This window comes from Orbicella franksi, chromosome 5 (assembly GCF_964199315.1).
Source record: "Orbicella franksi chromosome 5, jaOrbFran1.1, whole genome shotgun sequence".
NCBI classification, from domain to species: Eukaryota; Metazoa; Cnidaria; class Anthozoa; order Scleractinia; family Merulinidae; genus Orbicella; species Orbicella franksi.
The window spans coordinates 25,856,059-25,875,730 of record NC_138149.1 but is presented as its reverse complement, the minus strand read 5'-3'; the positions used below and the strand labels follow the sequence as shown (position 1 = coordinate 25,875,730).

Below are 19,672 nucleotides of genomic sequence, written 5' to 3'. Positions count from 1 at the left end.
ACGGCCCCCGAGTTCGGTTAGTAAGAGGTATATATTCTTAACTAAAGTTTCGACAGTCTGAGTAGAAGACACCTACAAAGACATGTTCACTTCTACACAGGTTGGTTTAACAAGCACATTTTAATATTTACTTTCATCAGGGAGATCAATTTAACAAACCACTGATATTCCTGGTTTCAACTCTCTTTCAACTACTCAGTTTTATTGCACAGCAAGAAAACAGGTGACACTGTTACGCATGGAGAACGTATAATTCATTAATTTTCAATTGGATAACAATCTAATGATCAGCGTTGGCTCTCGGTATAGCTAATTCAGTCAATATTGATGGAATTCTGAGACATATGAATAGGACAACATCAACATCAAGTTTTAGCTGAATATTTTCCCCCGTCCTTCCACCGTGAAAAATTCGCCCATACCAGCAATCGCAAGGTCTGAGAACAATCGTCCGTTCGGGAATGTTCGTTGTTTATCCGGAAAATCTCCGGAACACTCCTAACTCAAAACTGCGTCATGATAATTTATTCAAAATGGCGTATTCGAAAAATTGTTCAGTTACATTCCCCCTGTCGTTAGACGAAACATTTCATCTGCTTTAAAACATGAGAAGCTGAAAGGCGTGCAAGGAAAAGGCAAGTAATTTCTTCGGTTGTAGAGCGTAGTTTACTTCTTTTTTCCTTTCTTCTTTCCCTTGGAAGTGGCATCCTGTTCGTTTGGATCTTTTCCCTCAGCGACAGCCAGTTTTTTCTTCAGCGCCAGAAGAATGGCCACCTCGGCTTCTACTCTTTCCTTTTCAGCTTTTTCCGCTTTCAGCTGACGAACCTTGTCACCCTAGAAACATAGTGGTGTTGAAACTTAATACCCACTAGCGATGAACAACTAATTTCTCCATGCGATAAAAATGCATGGCAGTATAGGCAGGTAATAGGAATTAACAAAAATCATCAACTAGGGGATATCGTCTCACAACTAACAAATTTACAGAGTAAAGTCAGTGATAAACCAGAATTGTAGCAGGTCTTGTGAGCTTGTAACTCTTTTGCTTGTTAGCAGCTGTTATTGTTTTGGTGCCAGGGGATTGCTTCTGTTGTTTGTGCTATTGTCCTCTCAAAGGGTATCAAGCCATTCATGTGAGACTTAACGGGAACTGCTTCTCGACCCTGACAAGCACGACTAGCATAGCATTGTGTTTGAAGACGGTCAGGGAAAATCAAACGGTAACATCTTACAGCTGAAGTATGGAAAATAACTTACGTTAAAAGAGAATGGGGGCCGTTGAGAGTTAAGAAAGTTAATCCTCCATACGCATATAGGCCGTATTCCAAAGGAAAACCCTCTCAAATTATTTTTAGATCAGTCCCAGTTTTGGAAATCCCAGGAGAATCTGGAAATAGCCAATCATGTGACGCGCATTTTGCTCAAGTAGATGACCCACGTGGCTTAACACGCGTTTTCATCCTCCACGAAAACATCCATGCAACGGGCGTGGCAACGGTATTCGCGGACGAACTGGGTACCATGTCTAAAAACAACTTAAGAGGAATAACCTTAGGAATAAGGCCTATATGGAGGATTAACTCTCTTACAATTATCCTCTCTTGCTTGGGTCGATTCTAGAATTAGAAATCCACTAGCATTAAATAATCTTTAAATAATCCTTAATTAATTTGGACAACAGGCTCGAGGCCCACTTCTACTCCATGCCTCCACCCCCCCAAAAGAATTATTTCTTACCTGTTTAGTAATCTCCGCTTGCAAAGCCGCCACGTCAGTGTCAGCGGTATTTTCGGTAACAGCGTTGGTCGATTTGTCGCCTTCAGGTTGTTGCTTCGGTTTGTTCCCGCCATACTTTGCGCGCAACTGATCCGCAACGGAGGCATCGATCTTTTGGAACAGCGGACTAGGCTACGAGACAAACTTCACGTCATTTCGTTGGAATTATTCTTTACTTAATAGCAATTACAACCCGGTGGCTGAAGAAGGTGTCACGCACCATATAAAAGAGGTTTCCAAAGTAAGACATCCCTGATTTGTCAATAGTCAGCGACAAAGCAAGGTCGAGTTTTTTATTTCGTAAATATTTCCTGCACGAGAAGAGGTAGGGCGTTTTCTGAGAAATAATAATCACAAAGAAAATTAAATGTTTTTCTTGTTTTTTACTCTTACCGTTCCGATTTTGTGACCAGGTTGTAGATAAGGAACGAAGTTATCCAAGACTACATTTCCTTCGTCCGTAACCTGTAATTAACAACGGAGAACGTGTTATCTAGCTGCAACATTTTTGACCCCAAATTACTAAAGCCTTAAATGTTCATTTATAGACGCGTTAAGGTAGCCTCCCTTTTTTCCTCTACAAGATGTAAACAATGTGCGATCTTTTTACACATCATAAAAACAAACGGTAGAAACATCTACCCAAGTACCTTTACCCAGATCCTAAAATTTCTCTGCACGCCAAACGAACCTACCTGCAACTGGCGTTGAATTTCTTCACTGACGCCGGGCATGTAAGGGTGAATGAGAACGGAAAGTAACCAGGACAGGTTCGTCGCCACACCTAGTACTGTGCCTGCGCGTGATCTAAAAAAAAAAACAAAAACAAAAAACAAACAAACATGTGACAACGATTATAACAAGGATGTGTTGAGCTGAGTATAAATTCCTCCAATCCATAGAAACGCACCAACATAACCAACGTGAGAGAGAACAGGCAACAATCTGTCTCCGCTCCCCCCCCCCCCCCCCCCCTCTGATCTTACAATCTGTTCACTCAGGGCTGGAGGTATGGTCATCGTGGAATAAAGGGGGAATAAAGTTTCAGCGTTCTAAACACAGTTGTTCAAGGGGTGGATAACACTATCGACCGGATATATTGCTATGCAGTGGATAAGGGTTGCGAAAACAAACTAAGCTAACCACTGCATAGCTATTTATTTGGTAGATAGTGTCATCCACCCTTTGAAAAATCTGGGCGTGACCATTAGGGCACCGCACCTCCCATAATTAGGACTGTACATTTCATACCTGTCTGATTCGCTTCCCTTGACTAGAACCCAGGGCTGGTTGGACTGAATGTACTGGTTACCAAATTTAGACATGTTTAGCACGCCTTTTAAACCTTCACGGAACCTGCAAAAAATCATTTCTGGTAAGCGAGACGATAAAAAACGCCTAAAAAATGTCTAAATATAGAAAACGACAGAGTAGCATTGGAAAATAAAACATGGACAGGATTGGATGTAAATGGCTGTTTTACCTCATTTTCTCAAGATCGTCAATGTATGTTTTTAGCTCCTTATTGATGAGCGCTATGAAATTCTTGTCTTCCTCAGTTAAATCCATGGCTGGTACTGCGCCGCCAAAGTTGTTGTGCACAAACATCAAAGCTCTGAAGAACAGTTCATTTCACAGTCACAAAAACGTAGGAAAGCAGAGACATTCAACGCACTCTGCCTGGAGCTCTAACGTTTCTTTATGAGTGAACGTTAACAAGGAGCTCAGTCACGATATTTTGAGTTATTTCGGCCACGTACCAAAATTGAAGGAAACCTGAAAATAATAGTTTACTAAGATAGAAAAACACCAAAGAGATAATGATAAACCATACAGGAACTAGGATGGTTAAGGATGGAGAAGATTAACACGGATTACAAACGATGAACTTGAAAATTTAGGCTAAACTTTTCAAGATGTGCAAACCGTGACGTAGCTTCTTTAACAAGGCACATTCTCTGGTTCGGGTGTTCGATATAGAACGTCGTGCGAAATGAATGCAGGCGCAAAGTAGTATCCGCAGTCATATCGGTCAGCGGATTCAATTCGCAGGAAGCCTCTGCGGAGGAGATGAGTGCATTTTGGGTTGTCTTTTGTATCAGTGTGACGGTAACCCCTGGTGTAAGCCAATGAAAAGGAGTTATTCACATGTACTCATTTTTATGCAGATCAGAGACGTTGCCACTTTCAAATGAAAAGTTTTGGCAACAGATGCAACAATCTCGCATTAAACGGAGTAAAAGGCGACTGGAGAAAATCAAGTCGCCGAGGAATGAAATGAGCTTTGGCGGGTCAAAGAGTCGATTCAAGGATTTGGGGTGGGGCTACACAATGACAAATTTATGCCCTGAACATGGAGCAGCGAAACCCGAGCACAAATAACTTATAATCTAAGGAAAACTTAAATGTTTGATGAAAGTGAGAAGGTAGATGCATTGCACAAGTGCCCACAAGTTTAGGAAGGAAAATGAACAAAAAATACTGAAATAAAAAATAACGATCATGCCTTACCGATTGATGAAATTGCCAAAGTTGTTGAGAAGTTCAGTGTTGTTCTTCTGAATGAAATCTGACCAACTAAATGCGCTGTCCTTTTAAGATATAAAGCAGAATAAAGGTGAAACCAAAAATGATACAACCCCCAAAACTGATGCAAATGAACTTTTCAAAAAAGAGGCAGCTGTAAAACTTCACATATTTCAGGGCACTCCTATCTGCACAATCATCACAGCACTCAAAAAATACTTTACGGAGAACTTACTTGGTTCTCGGGTCTAACGTAGAGTAGGTAGAATCTCCAGATGTCTGCTGGAATACCCGTGTTGGCAGCATCGTTACCAAACACCCCCACCCCACGACTCTTAGAAAATTTGTCGTCTTCATAATTCAGGTATTCTGAGGATTGAACAAAACCATTAATAAAAGAAAATTAAATTAAAGTTAGGTGAAATATTGCTTGTTAAAGCATTTAACAAGAAATATAAGGAGTAACGTAATTCGACGTTTTGATGTATCTAACATCACTATCAAGAATACAAGAATACATCGAAACGTCGAATTATGTTACTCCTTATATTTCCAGGCGAAATATTGTCAGAGAATAAAACCGAATCCAGTTAACAAACACAAACAAAACATTGCTCTCCAAGGGCGCGATCCATTAAATCAAAATTTCCGGGCTGAGATTCGAAAATTTCTTGGTGGCGTCCGGATTGCGACGCGTACGAACAGTCTCGCTCCATTCCACTCGCAAAAAGAGTTTCGTGCCCTTATTTGAAATGGCGGATGTTAGATCACTGTTGCTCGTGTCAGAGTTAGATGACCGTATTTCGACTTTATCAATAATATTGTGCAAGCTGTTTCATGCGTAGAAATTTATCCCGTATAACAGGTTATTTTGAGCAGACCGTTCCCAGTTATTTGCCGGTTGAGCTCAAAAACCACGTTCGAATGAGGAAAACAACATTCGAAATTCTCTCGGAAAATAAACTGTTTTCAAGAAGCCAAAGTATACACTTAACTTGCGAAGCAGCTGCGAACCTGTTCTAATTGCACATGGATGTACGAGTAACACCGATAAATCCGCTGTTAGCAATCCGCAAAAGCTGCAATGATAAGTGTTTTCGTCCCTGTTGAACACGGAAAGTACCGAACAGCGAGGTACTGCGATTGAAAATAGGTGGAAATGGTCAAATGGAAAGCTCAATTTTCGATCGGACCGGTCCAACCGAGAAAAGTGGTCCACCTCGAAAGGTGGACCGTTTTTTTTTTTTTTCCGAACTTTTCCGATTGGAGCGAACCGATCCATTCAATTTTGGTTGAATGGATCGCGCCCCAAAAAATCGCCCCTCCCTACAAATTAACGTTTGTTATAGCAGCTGAAAGAAGAAAAAGTGCTTCTTTCCTTCTTTCTACCCTGGCTCCTCCTGGAAACCACGCGTCCAGGATTCCGAAACCAGTTTTACAGGTTTCTTACCTGTGGCACTGATGGAATTTAGAAGACTGTAATTGTCATCGGCGCCAATAAGAGTGCAAGGGAACACGACAGTGTGGAAGGGAACGTTATCCTTTGCCATGAACTGATAAAGAGTGACCTAGAACATACAAAACCATATAGTTCACTGTTTAAGCTAAATTACTCTTAGCTTAAACGTAGCACAGAAAAAATAAACACTACACTAAGAAAAGATTTAACAAGGATTCACATTTTCAATGTTCTCAAGCTTGTCGGAAGATGTCAGATGTCTCAATTTACATTTGGAACTCGTTGGTTTCCGTTTTTGGAAAAGTCGCGCAAATTTCTCAGTTCCTGAAATTTACACGATACGTCATTTTTATGGTTCCACAAAACTACACTAACGGATCAAACCCCGTAATAAATGGAAACTAATGAAAGGAATTTCTTTAGTTAAGCACGCTGACTAGAGAGAGTGAAGATTCGCAAAGCATTAAGAAACGGTAATGATATTGGTAGAAAGGTACGGTATAAAGGAATAGTTTAGTGTTATCACTCACTTGTTGAGGGTTTTTCCACCATTTCTCCCACTCTTTGGTGTAGTTAGCAGTGATAGAAAGGTACCTGCAACACCAACAACATCCAGAAAGATCAAGTAACGGCACAATAAATTAAACGATCTCTCCTCAGCGCCCTTATAATGGAAACTGGCAAAAGCCAAGGGCGGCCTTTCCATCTGTAAAATGCATTCTGTGCAGCCTTAACCAATACTCTGGATAACGCCTTAAAGTTTTCTTACCCTATAGGTGCGTCAAACCACACGTAAAAGACCTTGTCCGTGTATCCCTCTAGAGGGACCGGGGTGCCCCATTTCAAGTCACGTGTTATACACCGTGGTCTGAGGCCCTCTTGGATCCATCCTCGGGTAATATGGCGCGCGTTAGAGGTCCACGTACCTGCAAAAGCCAATACTTAGAACGCGTTTAGCATCCTTGTTATTCTCTGGTTTACTGTTGCCTCCTTGATGTTTTTCTTCCTTGGTAAGAATTTAAAATAATCATTTATTTCTGCATCTCAAAAGGTAATTTAAAATGTCATGACACAAAGACACCAGCACAAAACTTCGCTTAAACTTACCTTCCGAAGACGACTTCTCAACCCACTGTCGGAGAGACGGTTCAAGCTTAAAGAAAAGGAAAAAAAGCATAATTAAAACTTAACCAAAGAAATTAGAAAATAATACAATTAATGTCCCTTGCATACGTTAGGCATTTGGGTTACCCACACAAAAATCACAGAAAACAACAACAACAACAAACAGTGCTCAAAGTTCCGCTTGGAAGCCATCAGTTAGGTCACGCGTGACTTTGAAAAATCGCGCTAAGACTGCGTGACCACTGGTGGGGAGATGCGTAACGTGACAACACTTACAAACTTCTTTGTTCTTTGGAGGAGAGTTCTGTCTGATGTATTCTCTGGGCACAGTGCATATATTGCTGTGGTACTTGTATTTTCCTTTGTTATGGGGTATAGTAATACGGCCACCTTAGAAGCCTCTGATTATGACAAACTGGGCAGTTTTTTGTGTACGATTTTAAAACTACGAAATTAAAAGGCTACCTTCGTCAAATTCAAGAATAAGTGCTTGCTACTTCTAACTTTTGGTGTTCCTCCGCAAACTTTACATCTAGGCTTCTGTAAAACAAAATAATTAATTTGCTGTTAGCAAGTAAACCTTCTTGAGGAACCACTCCTTGTATATACTGCCTTGTTTACCGCCAACTCTCTGAAGGAAACACATCAAAGATAGTACGTTCTCGTTACCTTCAGTTCAATGGCGTTTATAAGCTTTCCACACGCATCGCACTGATCCCCTCTGGCATCCTTCAAGAAATAAATACAATTTTCTTAACTTACTACATCAAAATGTTTTTGAAGATCTTGATAACAACAAAATACAAGCTACCAAAACCTTAGTGCTCAAGTAACCGTCAGGTGGTCTTCGTAGCTAACATTAAGTGAGATTCTTAGTAAAATCTGTTACATCTTACCTCAAAGTTGCAGAAAGGACAAGTGCCTTCCACAAAACGGTCAGCGAGAAATCTGCAACAACATAAAAAAAGAAAAAAAAATGGTCAAGGACTAAAAACATCAACTGAAATACGAGACGTGAAATGTAAGATAATATTGCTAAACAGAAAAACACGTTAAAACATTTCTAAACAACCACTTTCCGAAAATCTTTACATTGAGCCTTGAACGGGTTTTCATAGGCTATAGTGTGGCAACGTTTCACTCTTTGAGATGTTAGTACAATAGCTTATGATAGCAAATAACTAACAAGCTACTTTGTTAACTCACTACTGGCAAAACCTGTTTGTGTAACTCGTAAGACAGGTGTTCACAGTATCAAACCTGTCTATGAAAGTCTTCTTGAACATTCAACACGTTAACATGAAAACTACGTCACAAATGAAGAGGACGGGTCTGCCAGGGGTCTGTATTGAATCTTAATCTAAATGCGATTTTTCAGGCTTGGAACTGTACTGTTTTAAATCGCTGTGCTATTTTTTAAGCTAACTCTCCCCTGTACCATTCATTGTGTTTAAGTCATAAATTAAGGTTGCACTGTTCTATTGCACAGCAACAAACTTGATCCACTTTTTACCATCAATTGCATCTATCTTAAAACTAAGCCGGTGACCTCATATATATATATATTTTTTATAAAAATCTTTTTATTACTCACAGAAGAAGAAACAGGCAAAATTAGAAAAAATTCTGTGCAGTGGATTTTGCTTAAATTAAAAGAAAAAAAAATGGAAATTTCAGGATTGGAAAAATTCCACCCCACAGTTTTTTCACAATTTCGCACATGCATTCCGCTTTTGCTGTTGAATAATTTTTTGCATTAAAAAGGTATGGTCACTGGATCAGTATTTGAGATATCAGCTTCGTGGATAAGGAATTCTTAGCGCGCGTTGTACGCGCAAATTAAAGTCTCGACTTTGCAAGATCGCACTTTGCGCACGCGTGAAGGCGGTCCGCTACTCAGTAAAGCGCGCAATTCCACGCGAATAAACGTGAATACCCGTGAATAGTGTTACCATAAATACCCGAAAGTGAGACTGGCCTGGTAAAAAGAATGAAGAAAACTTGAAGAGTAGTTTTCTCCTGCTTTGTTTTAGACTGATAGCCTCCGCGATCGATCGCAGCATCAACATCACAATTTTCGTTTACGTTCAAGCACAGCGGTTTAAAGAATGTTTCTTCATTTGAAATTGCTTGAAGGATGGATGTTTTCGAAGGTGAAAATTCGCCATATCGCAAACAGCTCACTAAACTTGGCGGAAACAAAGTTTTACGAAGTAGGCCTCGCGCCGCCATGTTTGCTGTTAGTTTTGCAAACTTTAAATTTTGCGCACTATCTTGCGACCCCTCGCCACGCGCTGAAGTGCGCGCTAGAGCCCAGGCTACTCACGGAAATATTTCTGTTTTGAGCCACCTTAATAAGACTCTCACAAACGTTTATGATCGCGTTACAGTTTATCGAACAAATAACTATGATGAATAATACAGCTCCATCGTCTTACCATTTTTTTAACTATCGACTTGCACAATATACCGTCATTCCCTAATCATTCAGTTATTCTAGATTCTTAAATTCCACATTCTTTGAGTCAGAACGTCATCATGCCTCTCTGCTGATACTTGCAAACTACACGTTTCTATCTAATGTATTAGGTATTATTATTGTAGTTTTACGGTATTGAGACAGTGAGAACTGAATGTACCTTTTACAGTCCACGCACTGAAGTTGCTCTAGAGTATCCTCCACCAAATGATCTCGCTTGTGAAGACGCCAGAAAATGTCCTGAGCGATTCTAATAACAAGAGAACACGGTCAGGTTATTCTTGGAAAAAAGCCTAAACATCTTATTGAGCAATCTTTACCCACATTATTTTTTACATCTCAAAGGTAGATATCCACTCAATGTAAAAACAGCTGAATATAGTCAGAAAGAGCACGTAGAGTTTTGTTTAAATTCCAAGCTCAAAGGAAACATTACGCAAGTTCGGACATTTGATGAAGTGCATATAAACTAGACACCTAGCTACACACCTACCATAATTCTGTGTCTATTTAAGGCAGTCTACGGTTTTCGTTGTCTCCTGTTTACTCTAAACTACGTCAAGTTGGTATGAGCGAAAACAACAACAACAACAACAACAACGAGGTATAGAAAGAAGCTACGAACATTTCAAAATTTCCCTCAGATCGTTAGCAAGAAGTTCAAGAAAGCCAGCAGCAGAGTGGCCGCGCGAAAACTGTGGGCGAGGCTACTCTCTTCCGCTTTGACTAGTCCCCAGTTTTTTCCGTTTTTCGTTTCGTACTTGATTTTACAAAACAAGCGCCTGCTGCGCTCCATGCAAGTTTGAACGTTCAATATAGAAATGAGGAAGAAACGTAGATGACTTCAAAATAAATAAAGGAGTTTTCTTGCTTACAGTCTCGAAACCAGGGAGGGCTTAGAGAGACAAAAAAAATGAGCCGAATTTCGCACAAATACTCACTCGGTTTGTTCTTCAGTGGTCGTCCTTCCAAAGTAATCAAACTTAATCTCAAACCATTCGTAAACTTCCTTGTGAAGTTTAAAATACTTGTCACAGATCTGCTGGGGTGTTAAGCCTTCTTCTAATGCCTAGCGACAAAGCCAAAGAAAGAATTAAACAAGATCATTAGAACAGAATTCCACTGAGTGTCGTAAAACCAAAACCAAAGTAATAACTCTAGCCAATCACAAAGGGCACAGACAGTACAGTGAACCAATCAAAACTTGAAGTGAATACAATGTCAACAAACACAAAAAGAACAACAACAATATATGTAACGCAAAATGAGGTTTGGTAGATGTATTGATGATTTGCAAAAGACACGAGTAAGTTACAGTTGTTACATATTCATTCAGCTGATCTATTGTAACCTGTTCTAATGAATTTAGCCACATCCACTCTGATCTTCCAATGGCTGTGTTTTTCTGTGCAATCAGGATAGAGTCTCAAGGATTCTAAATGCGCGATTTTGGTCTTACCTTGAATTAAAAATCAGTTAAGTTTGAACTAACAAGTATTGAACATTTACCTTAGTTTCAGTAGCTGTGCCGTATTCATCTGTCCCACAAATGTATAGCGTGTTATACTGACGAAGCCGGCAAAACCTGTTAAACAATAAAAACCAAAACTGGTAAAAGCAATGAACTCGATCCTGTCAAAAAAACCGTTCTTTTCTTCAAGGGTGGATTTGTATATTCTATTGCACAAAATTAGTCGAGCTCCTTCAGCTATCACACTGGTCAATCACAACATACGCAAGCGACAGGCAACACAGTTGACCAATTCGAAGAAAATTTGCATAACTGTCGCCAAGCGCGGGAAAATTGTCTAACCGAAATTTCCGAAATGCAGGTAAATGGTAAACAACCATTAGTCGCAGGTTTGATCCGTTTTAGAGACAGGATGCGATCAAATAAAGTGCTTTTTAGTGCGTAAGGTACCTGGCAAATACGTCAGCACTGAGGACACAGCCAATGATGTTTCCCAAATGAGGCACATTATTCACATAGGGCAAGGCGCTGGTGATCAGAATGTTCTTTTCTCCTTCTATGGGAAGACTGTAAAATGAAAAGAGATGAAACAGAAACGAGTCATTTCAGTTAAAAGACAAAGAAGACTTAAAACTAATTGAAAAAAAAAAAACGCTGAAAAAAATGGAACGACTATTGCTCTCTTAATAAAAGTTCAATAGCGCATCATTCTTCAGCGATAGAAGAGAGTCCTTAAACAATGTCTTGCAGTCATTTCCAACAGAGTCTTTCATGAAGTAAAGAGCTGCAGCCGGTAGGAATGTTTTGACTTTTAGCATGAGAACTCAGCTTCCATTCAAGAACTCCAGAGCATGTGAACAGTAAATGCAATTCCCTGGTGTGTACACTTTCAAACAAAGCATCTATTTATACCTCCCAAGTGCACGCCATCATAGCACTGTCACAGTGAAGTGAAGACCAGTGAGGCAAAAAAAAAAAAAAAAAAGATGTTGACCAGTGGATTGTGAAGGTAGAGTATGAAATAATATAATATAATGATTTTACAGTTAGTATAATTCAAACTGACGCTGGTTAGTTTAAAGTTGAGTAGCTTACACTGGGTCTGCAAGCCGGCGAGTTTTTGGACGGCTTTTACAGCCATTGTTCCAGCTCTCGACAGCTTCGTCAACCTCTTCCTTCGAGCAAACTTTGGTTTGACTTGCCTGGAACAAAAGGAATGTTTACAAAGCTAACCACTACTAAGCTTTACTCAGCTGTAACATTACAAAGGCAAGAAACTTAACTAACGAGCCACCCAACCAAAGAAATTCTTCTTTTAGCTACACGTAGTCCTGAAGGCATAAAGCGTTATTGTGTGGAAGAACAGTTAGTTTTGCAACTAGAGTATGCAAGTTTGACGGTTTTCTGTTTTGTCTTGAGTTTTAGTTTGGGTTGAGAAGATACACCTTGAATCAAATGCTCAAGACAGTGTTTGTTACATTTCCGAACAACTGGAAGTTCGTCAAAAATACTACTGACACCACTTTGTGCATTGTATTTTCAACTAACATCTCACTAAGTATTTATAATTGCGGTAAAACACAGTCTCTCATGTTTAATAGTATTACGTTGAATGAAAAAAGCAGATTTTATGTAATATGAGGTACCTTACATCTACTATTTTTATGCATGAGTAAATGAATACGTATAAAATCTAATTCCTTTTAATCAAGCAGTTTACTTATCCCTTATTCCAACTCACCTCCTCTAATGGCACAGCACTCTTGTTTTCCTGATGGGATGCTTGTGACCCTAAACAAGGCATTTATATGTATTGCTTTTAAACAAAATATGAAATTGTTCTGAACTAAAGAACAACTTGTTGCAAAATTGTTAGCAAATGCCAGGGGTCTGTGGAGGGGAGGGGAGAGGGAGGCTGCATAGTTTAATATTTTACATCACAGTGCCTATAAAACGCTCACTGAGGTGGAATTGAGAAGATTTTTTCTCAAATAGCGCAATATGGTAGGGGCATGTCTTTCCAAACCTTTACGTGTAAATGGTCAATGTTCCACACCCCCGATCACAAGGGGTCTTTTGGTTTTAAATTAATTCTTTCACCCTTCTGGAAATTCAAGTTCATCTCCATACTTTGGCATTCAAATTAAATATTAAATATTTTTAATTAGCATTTGAAACCCACCACCCCTCAGAATTGCCAATGACCTTCAATGAGGTGGGTTAATGAATATTTTCTCAAACGCTTTTGCTTCGACATTAGTATTTATAGAAATTAGTACTTAAATTGTGGTGGTATGCTTGTTACGCATGGTACAAAGACAGTTCTGTCTAATGGCACAGCACACAGCTGGAAGATTTTTCTGCCAGTTTCTGTTGAATGAAGTACTAGCTTGGAGTTATCCTGTACAACTCCCCGCCCCCCGCCCTGGATTAAATGCTAGTCCATTGCAGGTCAGGTTGGCCCAACAATTCACTGGTACTCATTGACTTGTATTCCCCTGTTTAGAGAGAGGTGAGAGAACACATTAACCCTGCCCGAGGCTCAAATCCAGATAGCTTAATCTAAAGTCCAGCCCACTAAAAGGCCACGGCACTTTACCCTAAAGGTCTTTTCCAATTAATTTTGTTCTATTAGCTGATCAATCAATCTTATTCTCTCCCACCTTTTGTACTCTGTTTGGCTTTAATAGTTTCTTGTGGCTTTGAACTTGGTGGAGCTTGTGTTCCAGACATTGCCAGCAGAGAGTCCTTCAACAAGAATGACAATAATTTTTCACTGTCTATTAATTAAAATTGGAGTAAACTACATCATCTCAGAATTACTAATCCGTAAATGTGCTGTTTGCCAAAGTCAAGATGACTACAATAACACCTTGTCAGACCATGTCAATCACCAAGTAACATTAGTCTTTCTATAGACTGCTATGACCTAGATGACCATTCATGGCAGACTAAATAGATAGCACAGTATTCTTGAAAAATAATCATTACCTTGTCAAAGTTCACTGAAAGTACATGTACACGTAAGAAGGGAATGTACAAAAAGACAAGTCAAAATAATTTTATAGTAGAAGTGTGCAATTGTGGGGGACCCATCCCCTCCACCCCACTCTCTCAACTCCTACCTCCCTCCATAATTTGTGGTAAAATTAAATATTAATTTAATATTAATTACCTTAAATGCAGATATCCCTTTGCTTTCTGTCACTTCTAATTCACTTTTACAGAAAATATCCTGAGTCATAAGCTGGCTATGCCACCTTGTTATATTGCTGATGTGTGGATCTGTGGTATCAAGAGACATTCAGTTTCTAGGACCCTCAGACATCATTTAATATATATAAAAAAAGAAACAAAAAACACGTCAGAACTTCAAGACATTCTTAACCTTGCAAAAAATCGAGATTGCGAGACAACTTTAGGAAAACAAAACAAAACAAAACAAACAAACAAACAAACAAACAAACAAAATGAGACTGCAAGACACACACAACTGCTTAAAAAACCTGAGACTACAAATGCTACATTTATCAAAATCAACAAAAATTTTGCAAGACTCGCGGATTTGTAAACAACCATTCACCAACCCTTTTCTACACTGCAGCCACACACTGCAAGCTGGGGAAACAGTTACTCATGGGACAATAATTTAGAGCAAATAATAAACTACTGTACACGTACACGAATAGAAACAAATCAAAGACAATTATACATACCAGAGAAGCCAGATTCATTAATGAACAAAGGATGAAGAGATCCCCAAAGAATGACATCAGCTAATCCAACTTGATCCTTAAACCAAAAAAATAGTAAGCTGACGAATTTTCTATGTCACGTAGTCAAGTATGCAAAGAAATTAATCTATGGTATACTTATTGTTCATTTACTTATCAATTAATTAAAATTAAATAATAATCGTATTCTGTCCTGTACACCTCGATGCTGAGTTGTCTTGTAGTATATGGCAATTGATCACAACTTCTCTAAATAAATTCCAGTTGTTTGTTTCATTAAAGGGCTGGGTCTGGCCTGGCCCGTTTGAAAGGTGGATAATGCTGTACACCAGATAATTATAAATCACTATACAGTGGATAGCATGGTTTGTTTTGTTAACACTCATCAACTGGATAGTGTTATCCAGCTTTTGAACAACTGTGGCCTAGCTGATGGGTACACCCAAAACCAATGTTAGATCACTCAGACCAATCAAGTGTAGAGCAAAATGCACATTCTAATGGCAGAGCTCCGGTGGCCCGAAGGGCTACCAAGCAGAGCCCCATACCCATATAGGAAAGAAAAGCTAAGGAAACTCATGAATTGATTTTCTCATGGTTATCACGGCTAGCGGCATTTATTGCTCGTGGGTACATGACGGCGACGATGACGGCGACGACAGCGACAACTTAGTCTCACAAGATTGCGGCCATACTCCTGTGATATTCAGGGCTTCTGATATTTCACGCAGTCGCAGAGCCACGAATTTCGAGTAAATCCACAAAATACCGTGAAATTCACAAAAACACGCAAAATCCTGCGAAATTCGCTGGAAATCTTACCAAACACTTATCGGCACAATGTTTGAAAGTTTTTTTTGCTGTTGGGGCTGCTTACTTGCTGTAAACTTGCTAAATTACCTTGAAACTTCGTCACTGCAACAAGTAAACATCCCAAAATTACCAGGCGTTCTTCAATTAATGTCGCTAAAAACTGGGCAGCAGCCACGATGTAAAAAGCTTTGTCATTGGCACATTTCTAGAGTGTATTGTCAAAGAGCATATGATGTTCTCTGTTAAAAATAACCTCACGGTCAAACATAGAGCAAACCGCAACCTAAACAGAACAAAACTTCGAAGATGAGGCAAACAACAAGAAGATATTCAACAAAGCAAATTGATTAGTAAATATCTAAGCGCAACTCTTGTGTTTTTAATATCCTGATTCTCTTATTTGTTTTTCTTGTGTTCTATAAGCTTACTTGTGAAGTACGATTTCATATTGCGGTACAAAGCCTGAGTGAGTAAATGCTCTAAGAGTGCCTAGTTTCATTAAAAACGTTCCTCAAATCAGCGCAAAACCAATTGTTTTCTAGCGAAATTTGCCAGAAAACCTTTGCGAAATCGGCCGTGTTTTACTGATCATTTTTCAGTGAAATTGGCCTCGAAAATTCCCACGAAATTCTCGCAAAATCGTCCCTGGAAATCCCTCAAAATTTGACTTTTTTCTCCGCAACCTACCAGTAGCCCTGGACATTGGACATCCATGTTATGGTCAATTAACACTTGTCAAAAAACAAGGTATCCGCCGACCAGTATCATGTGATCATATCCCAGGTTCAAGTTTAGAACTCATCGAGGTCACATGACTTTTTTTTAAGTTACCCCCTGACCAAGTGTTGGTTTTTGATTGAATCGCAGGCTCACATTAACTTGTTGAAATCAGGGCTACAGTACGTTGTTCAGAAGCCGGGCTCAAAAGTTAACCGAAGTATAAATTTTTCTTGTATACAAACGTTTTTCACTGCTTTTGTTTTGTGTTATTTGAGATTACTTTTAAAACAGAAGACCAAACAGTGTAAAGAAAACCTCACCGCAAAGTTACAAACTCAAATCAAAATTCTCGCTTATCCTGGGTTAGCTTATTCAGGCTTTGAACAAACTGGCCCAGGAGCTCTGCATTTCTAAGAACCAGTTAAGACTCAAAGTATTTTTAAAGTATGTAACTGTGTGAGTGACTCATATTGATTCATTGGTTTTGGTTATACTTCTGACTGGATGACAAAGCGGTATGAGTTTTTTAAAAGCAGATCGATCACTTGGTGTTGTTAGTTATTCAAAACCAAAGCAAATGAGATTTAATTTTGACACTCAAATAAAAATCTACTGGCTCTTATGCCAGTCAAATAACGATCAAATTGAAACTAAAGGGAGCAGGAGGAGCAGGGAAGAAAATACTACATGTAACAATCCAAACAAAACAAATCAAAATTGAAATCCTTATTAAAGGGTAGGAGTCCAACACGTTTGCTTTGGTCACTAAAAAATAAGGACAATGAGCATTTAGTACTCAGTTTGAATTCATACCCCAGAGAAAAACATGTGTGATGATAACTCTCCATCTGCATGTCTCAACAGATTCCTTACATCCTCTACATGACCACTATCCTGTCTACCCAAGCCAATGGACAACACAAGATGAGAGAAAAGAACAGGCTGCAATGAAAGAAAGTTGCATTACCTCCTGATGTCCAATCTACTGTACTCTTCTCCTTCACCCACGGAAAAACCTACCTGCAAAGATGTACTCTCCCACTCCACCCATTGATTAATGACTGCTTCCTTGTTAGGATCAGGGACTTCACTTGATTTTCTGCCCAGTGCAAGGAGATATCTGTAAAAGATGACTGCACTAAGTTGTTTATAATTACAGTTAGTTTCCATTGGTACTTTTAGTTTCCGTTCTGTCAGTTTCTTTGGCCCTAATTCATCCTGTGATTCTATATTTTCATTTAATGCCCATACATTTTGAAGACAACCTCTCATTAATATTGAAAATAAATGTGCGTGTCTCTGAACCATTACAAAACTTACCTGCAAATGCTATTTGGACTGTTTAATAAACTTCCACTATCAGTTTCAAGCACAGGAAGCTATAATACACAAACAGTAATATTAATTACTCTAACTAGTGTTGAAATTTGAGGATCTTAATTGGCATGAGACAACATCCACTAAACTGAGTTCTTAAGGCACCTGGTTCTAAATTATTTATTTATTAATTACTAGACAATAAATCTTGAGTGTTCATAACCAGGCCATCACTGTTGTAACGTCGACCAAAGAAGTTAACTCTGCACATATGGGATTGTTAAAGGTCACCATCTTTACCATTTTCAAGTTAATATCAACAAGCCAGGGTTTTTTTTTTTATGAACAGACATTTTATGACACAATCTGACTTCAGAATGTCATTAGCTTATAATAAAACTATTTTAAGCTAATGAAAAAATAGTTTTATTATAATGATAATCTGATAGTCTGAAGTCATATTTAACCATAAAGAGTCTGTTCTTAGTCTGATAGCTACTCATATACACTCCAACTAGTGGCTGATAATTAAAGTAATATAATTTAATTAGTAAAAGTTCAAACAAATCTTCCCTGGTCCCAGAGGTTTTTCTTGATTTTTCTCCACATGAGAGAGCTGAGAGAGAGCCATGAAGTGGCGAACAAGAGTCGTGTTCGCTGCTTCATGGCTCTCTCACAGCTCTCTCCTGTGGAGAAAAATCAAGAAAAACCTCTGGGACCAGCATAAAACAAACCTTACTACTTCCTGGACAATGAAATTTGTTTTTGTCTGAAAATAGAAAAAAAATAAGAAAGTCAACAAGATATAAACAAGATATTATTAACCAGCATGGCCGATGATAAGAAGCCTTTTAATCTTTATCGTAATGATCAATACATTATCAGTATACATGTAATAGCAACTTTAACTAAAAAAAGACACTGTGCTCCTTTTACCTTCTATCAAACAAAGTACAACAGTTTCTTTAGAAACTAGAAATCACTTTATTTCATATGTTTGAATGTATTTAAATATATTTGATCAAATGTACATCCACTATCTAGTACACATACTTTATTTCAATGTATTTAAACATTAATACAGATGTAAAACTGATCCACTGGTAGCATTAAGCTAGTTAAAAATAATAATTATTAACATAGCAAGGGAAATGAGGAGAAGGGTGGGAACATAGGAGGAAAAAGGGCAGGAAGGTTATGGGAGGCAGGATCTCAAGCAAAGAGCAGGGAGTCTCCCTGCCAATGACATCCTGCCTCCCAGGTATGGGTTTTCTGAAATTTTACAGAAGGAAGTGGGAGAAAAATTCCAAATATAGCTGATTAATTAAAGGTATTTTTGTTAATCAAGATCTTAGACGCCCTACATGGATGAGGAAACTCATTATATCTCTACCCTCCCTCCACACTCTCCCCAACAAACTATAACCTTCAATGTGTGGAGTATACTAGGCAGTATCTCTGATGACAAATATTCTTTTTCGGGAATATGTAGAATTCTGAGAAAAAAATAAATGAGCAAACCTTAGCTCAGAATTACTAGTGAGAAATAGTTGCATGGGTGAGGTGGGGAGTTTGCTGGGAGGTGATTCACATAAAGCGCGCGCCCCTTAAATCACTTCAACCATTTGTTGAACAACTACAGATCTTGTTTCCCTCTTGTTTGTGCACCAGTTTTTCAAGATTTCCTGCCAATTCTGTACAACAATGAATAATGATACGATCTACTGAATTTGATCTTGCATCAGAAAGAAATTACAATCATCACTTCAAAATTCCAAAGTGAATCGAGAAGTTCATCACGAAGCACTGAGCTTAAATCACACGTCTTACTGTAGACGTTTATTTCTTTATTACCAGCTATCTTAGAAACAAAAGAGACCTGAAATTCCATCACAGTTCCGGTTTCGTTTTCGTTTCACGGAGGAAGTGAACTTAAATTTTACCTTCATAATTGATGTACTGTACGGTCAGTGGAACGCCTGCCAGATTCTTTGCTGCCAAAATACGAAGCAGGACCGGGTTTCCTCGGTCACTGTAAAGCTTCATGATTTCGCCAATTTGAGATGAAAAGTACCTGCTGTAGTGTAAACGTCGTGAAAATACGGTAGATCGGAATAAAGACAATGATTTGACCCCCAAAAAGATCCCAAACATCTGATGCAACTAGTTTTGTCTAATTTTCACGTGTGAATATACCGGGTTAAAGTGTCGAGGAAGTCTGGAACGAGTAACAACCGCAGTCCAAAACACTG

The 19,672-nt window shown here is 38.8% G+C and overlaps 1 protein-coding gene across 2 annotated transcripts; it reads right to left on the bottom strand.

Annotated features, from left to right (window-relative positions):
* Window positions 1-108: 108 nt before the first annotated feature.
* On the bottom strand, window positions 109-19,648 carry LOC145487318 (methionine--tRNA ligase, cytoplasmic-like). Of its 2 annotated transcripts, XM_081466072.1 has the most exons (29): window positions 19,364-19,648; window positions 18,155-18,189; window positions 17,424-17,482; window positions 17,124-17,223; window positions 16,917-17,045; window positions 14,553-14,628; window positions 14,012-14,121; window positions 13,500-13,584; window positions 12,578-12,627; window positions 11,932-12,038; window positions 11,287-11,403; window positions 10,875-10,950; window positions 10,307-10,434; window positions 9,526-9,615; window positions 7,783-7,834; window positions 7,556-7,615; window positions 7,352-7,426; window positions 6,869-6,914; window positions 6,531-6,687; window positions 6,292-6,355; window positions 5,753-5,870; window positions 4,538-4,671; window positions 4,288-4,367; window positions 3,260-3,391; window positions 3,028-3,132; window positions 2,472-2,583; window positions 2,170-2,241; window positions 1,738-1,908; window positions 109-834 (listed from the first exon to the last, which is right to left on the bottom strand). In XM_081466072.1, the coding sequence occupies exons 1-29, from the start codon at window positions 19,572-19,574 to the stop codon at window positions 667-669; spliced, it is 2,919 nt and encodes a 972-aa protein (XP_081322198.1). In that variant the 5' UTR covers window positions 19,575-19,648; the 3' UTR covers window positions 109-666. The 2 variants fall into 2 exon arrangements, with proteins under 2 accessions (XP_081322198.1, XP_081322199.1); XM_081466073.1 differs by lacking the exon at window positions 16,917-17,045 and having other exon boundaries at window positions 110-834.
* Window positions 19,649-19,672: the final 24 nt, after the last annotated feature.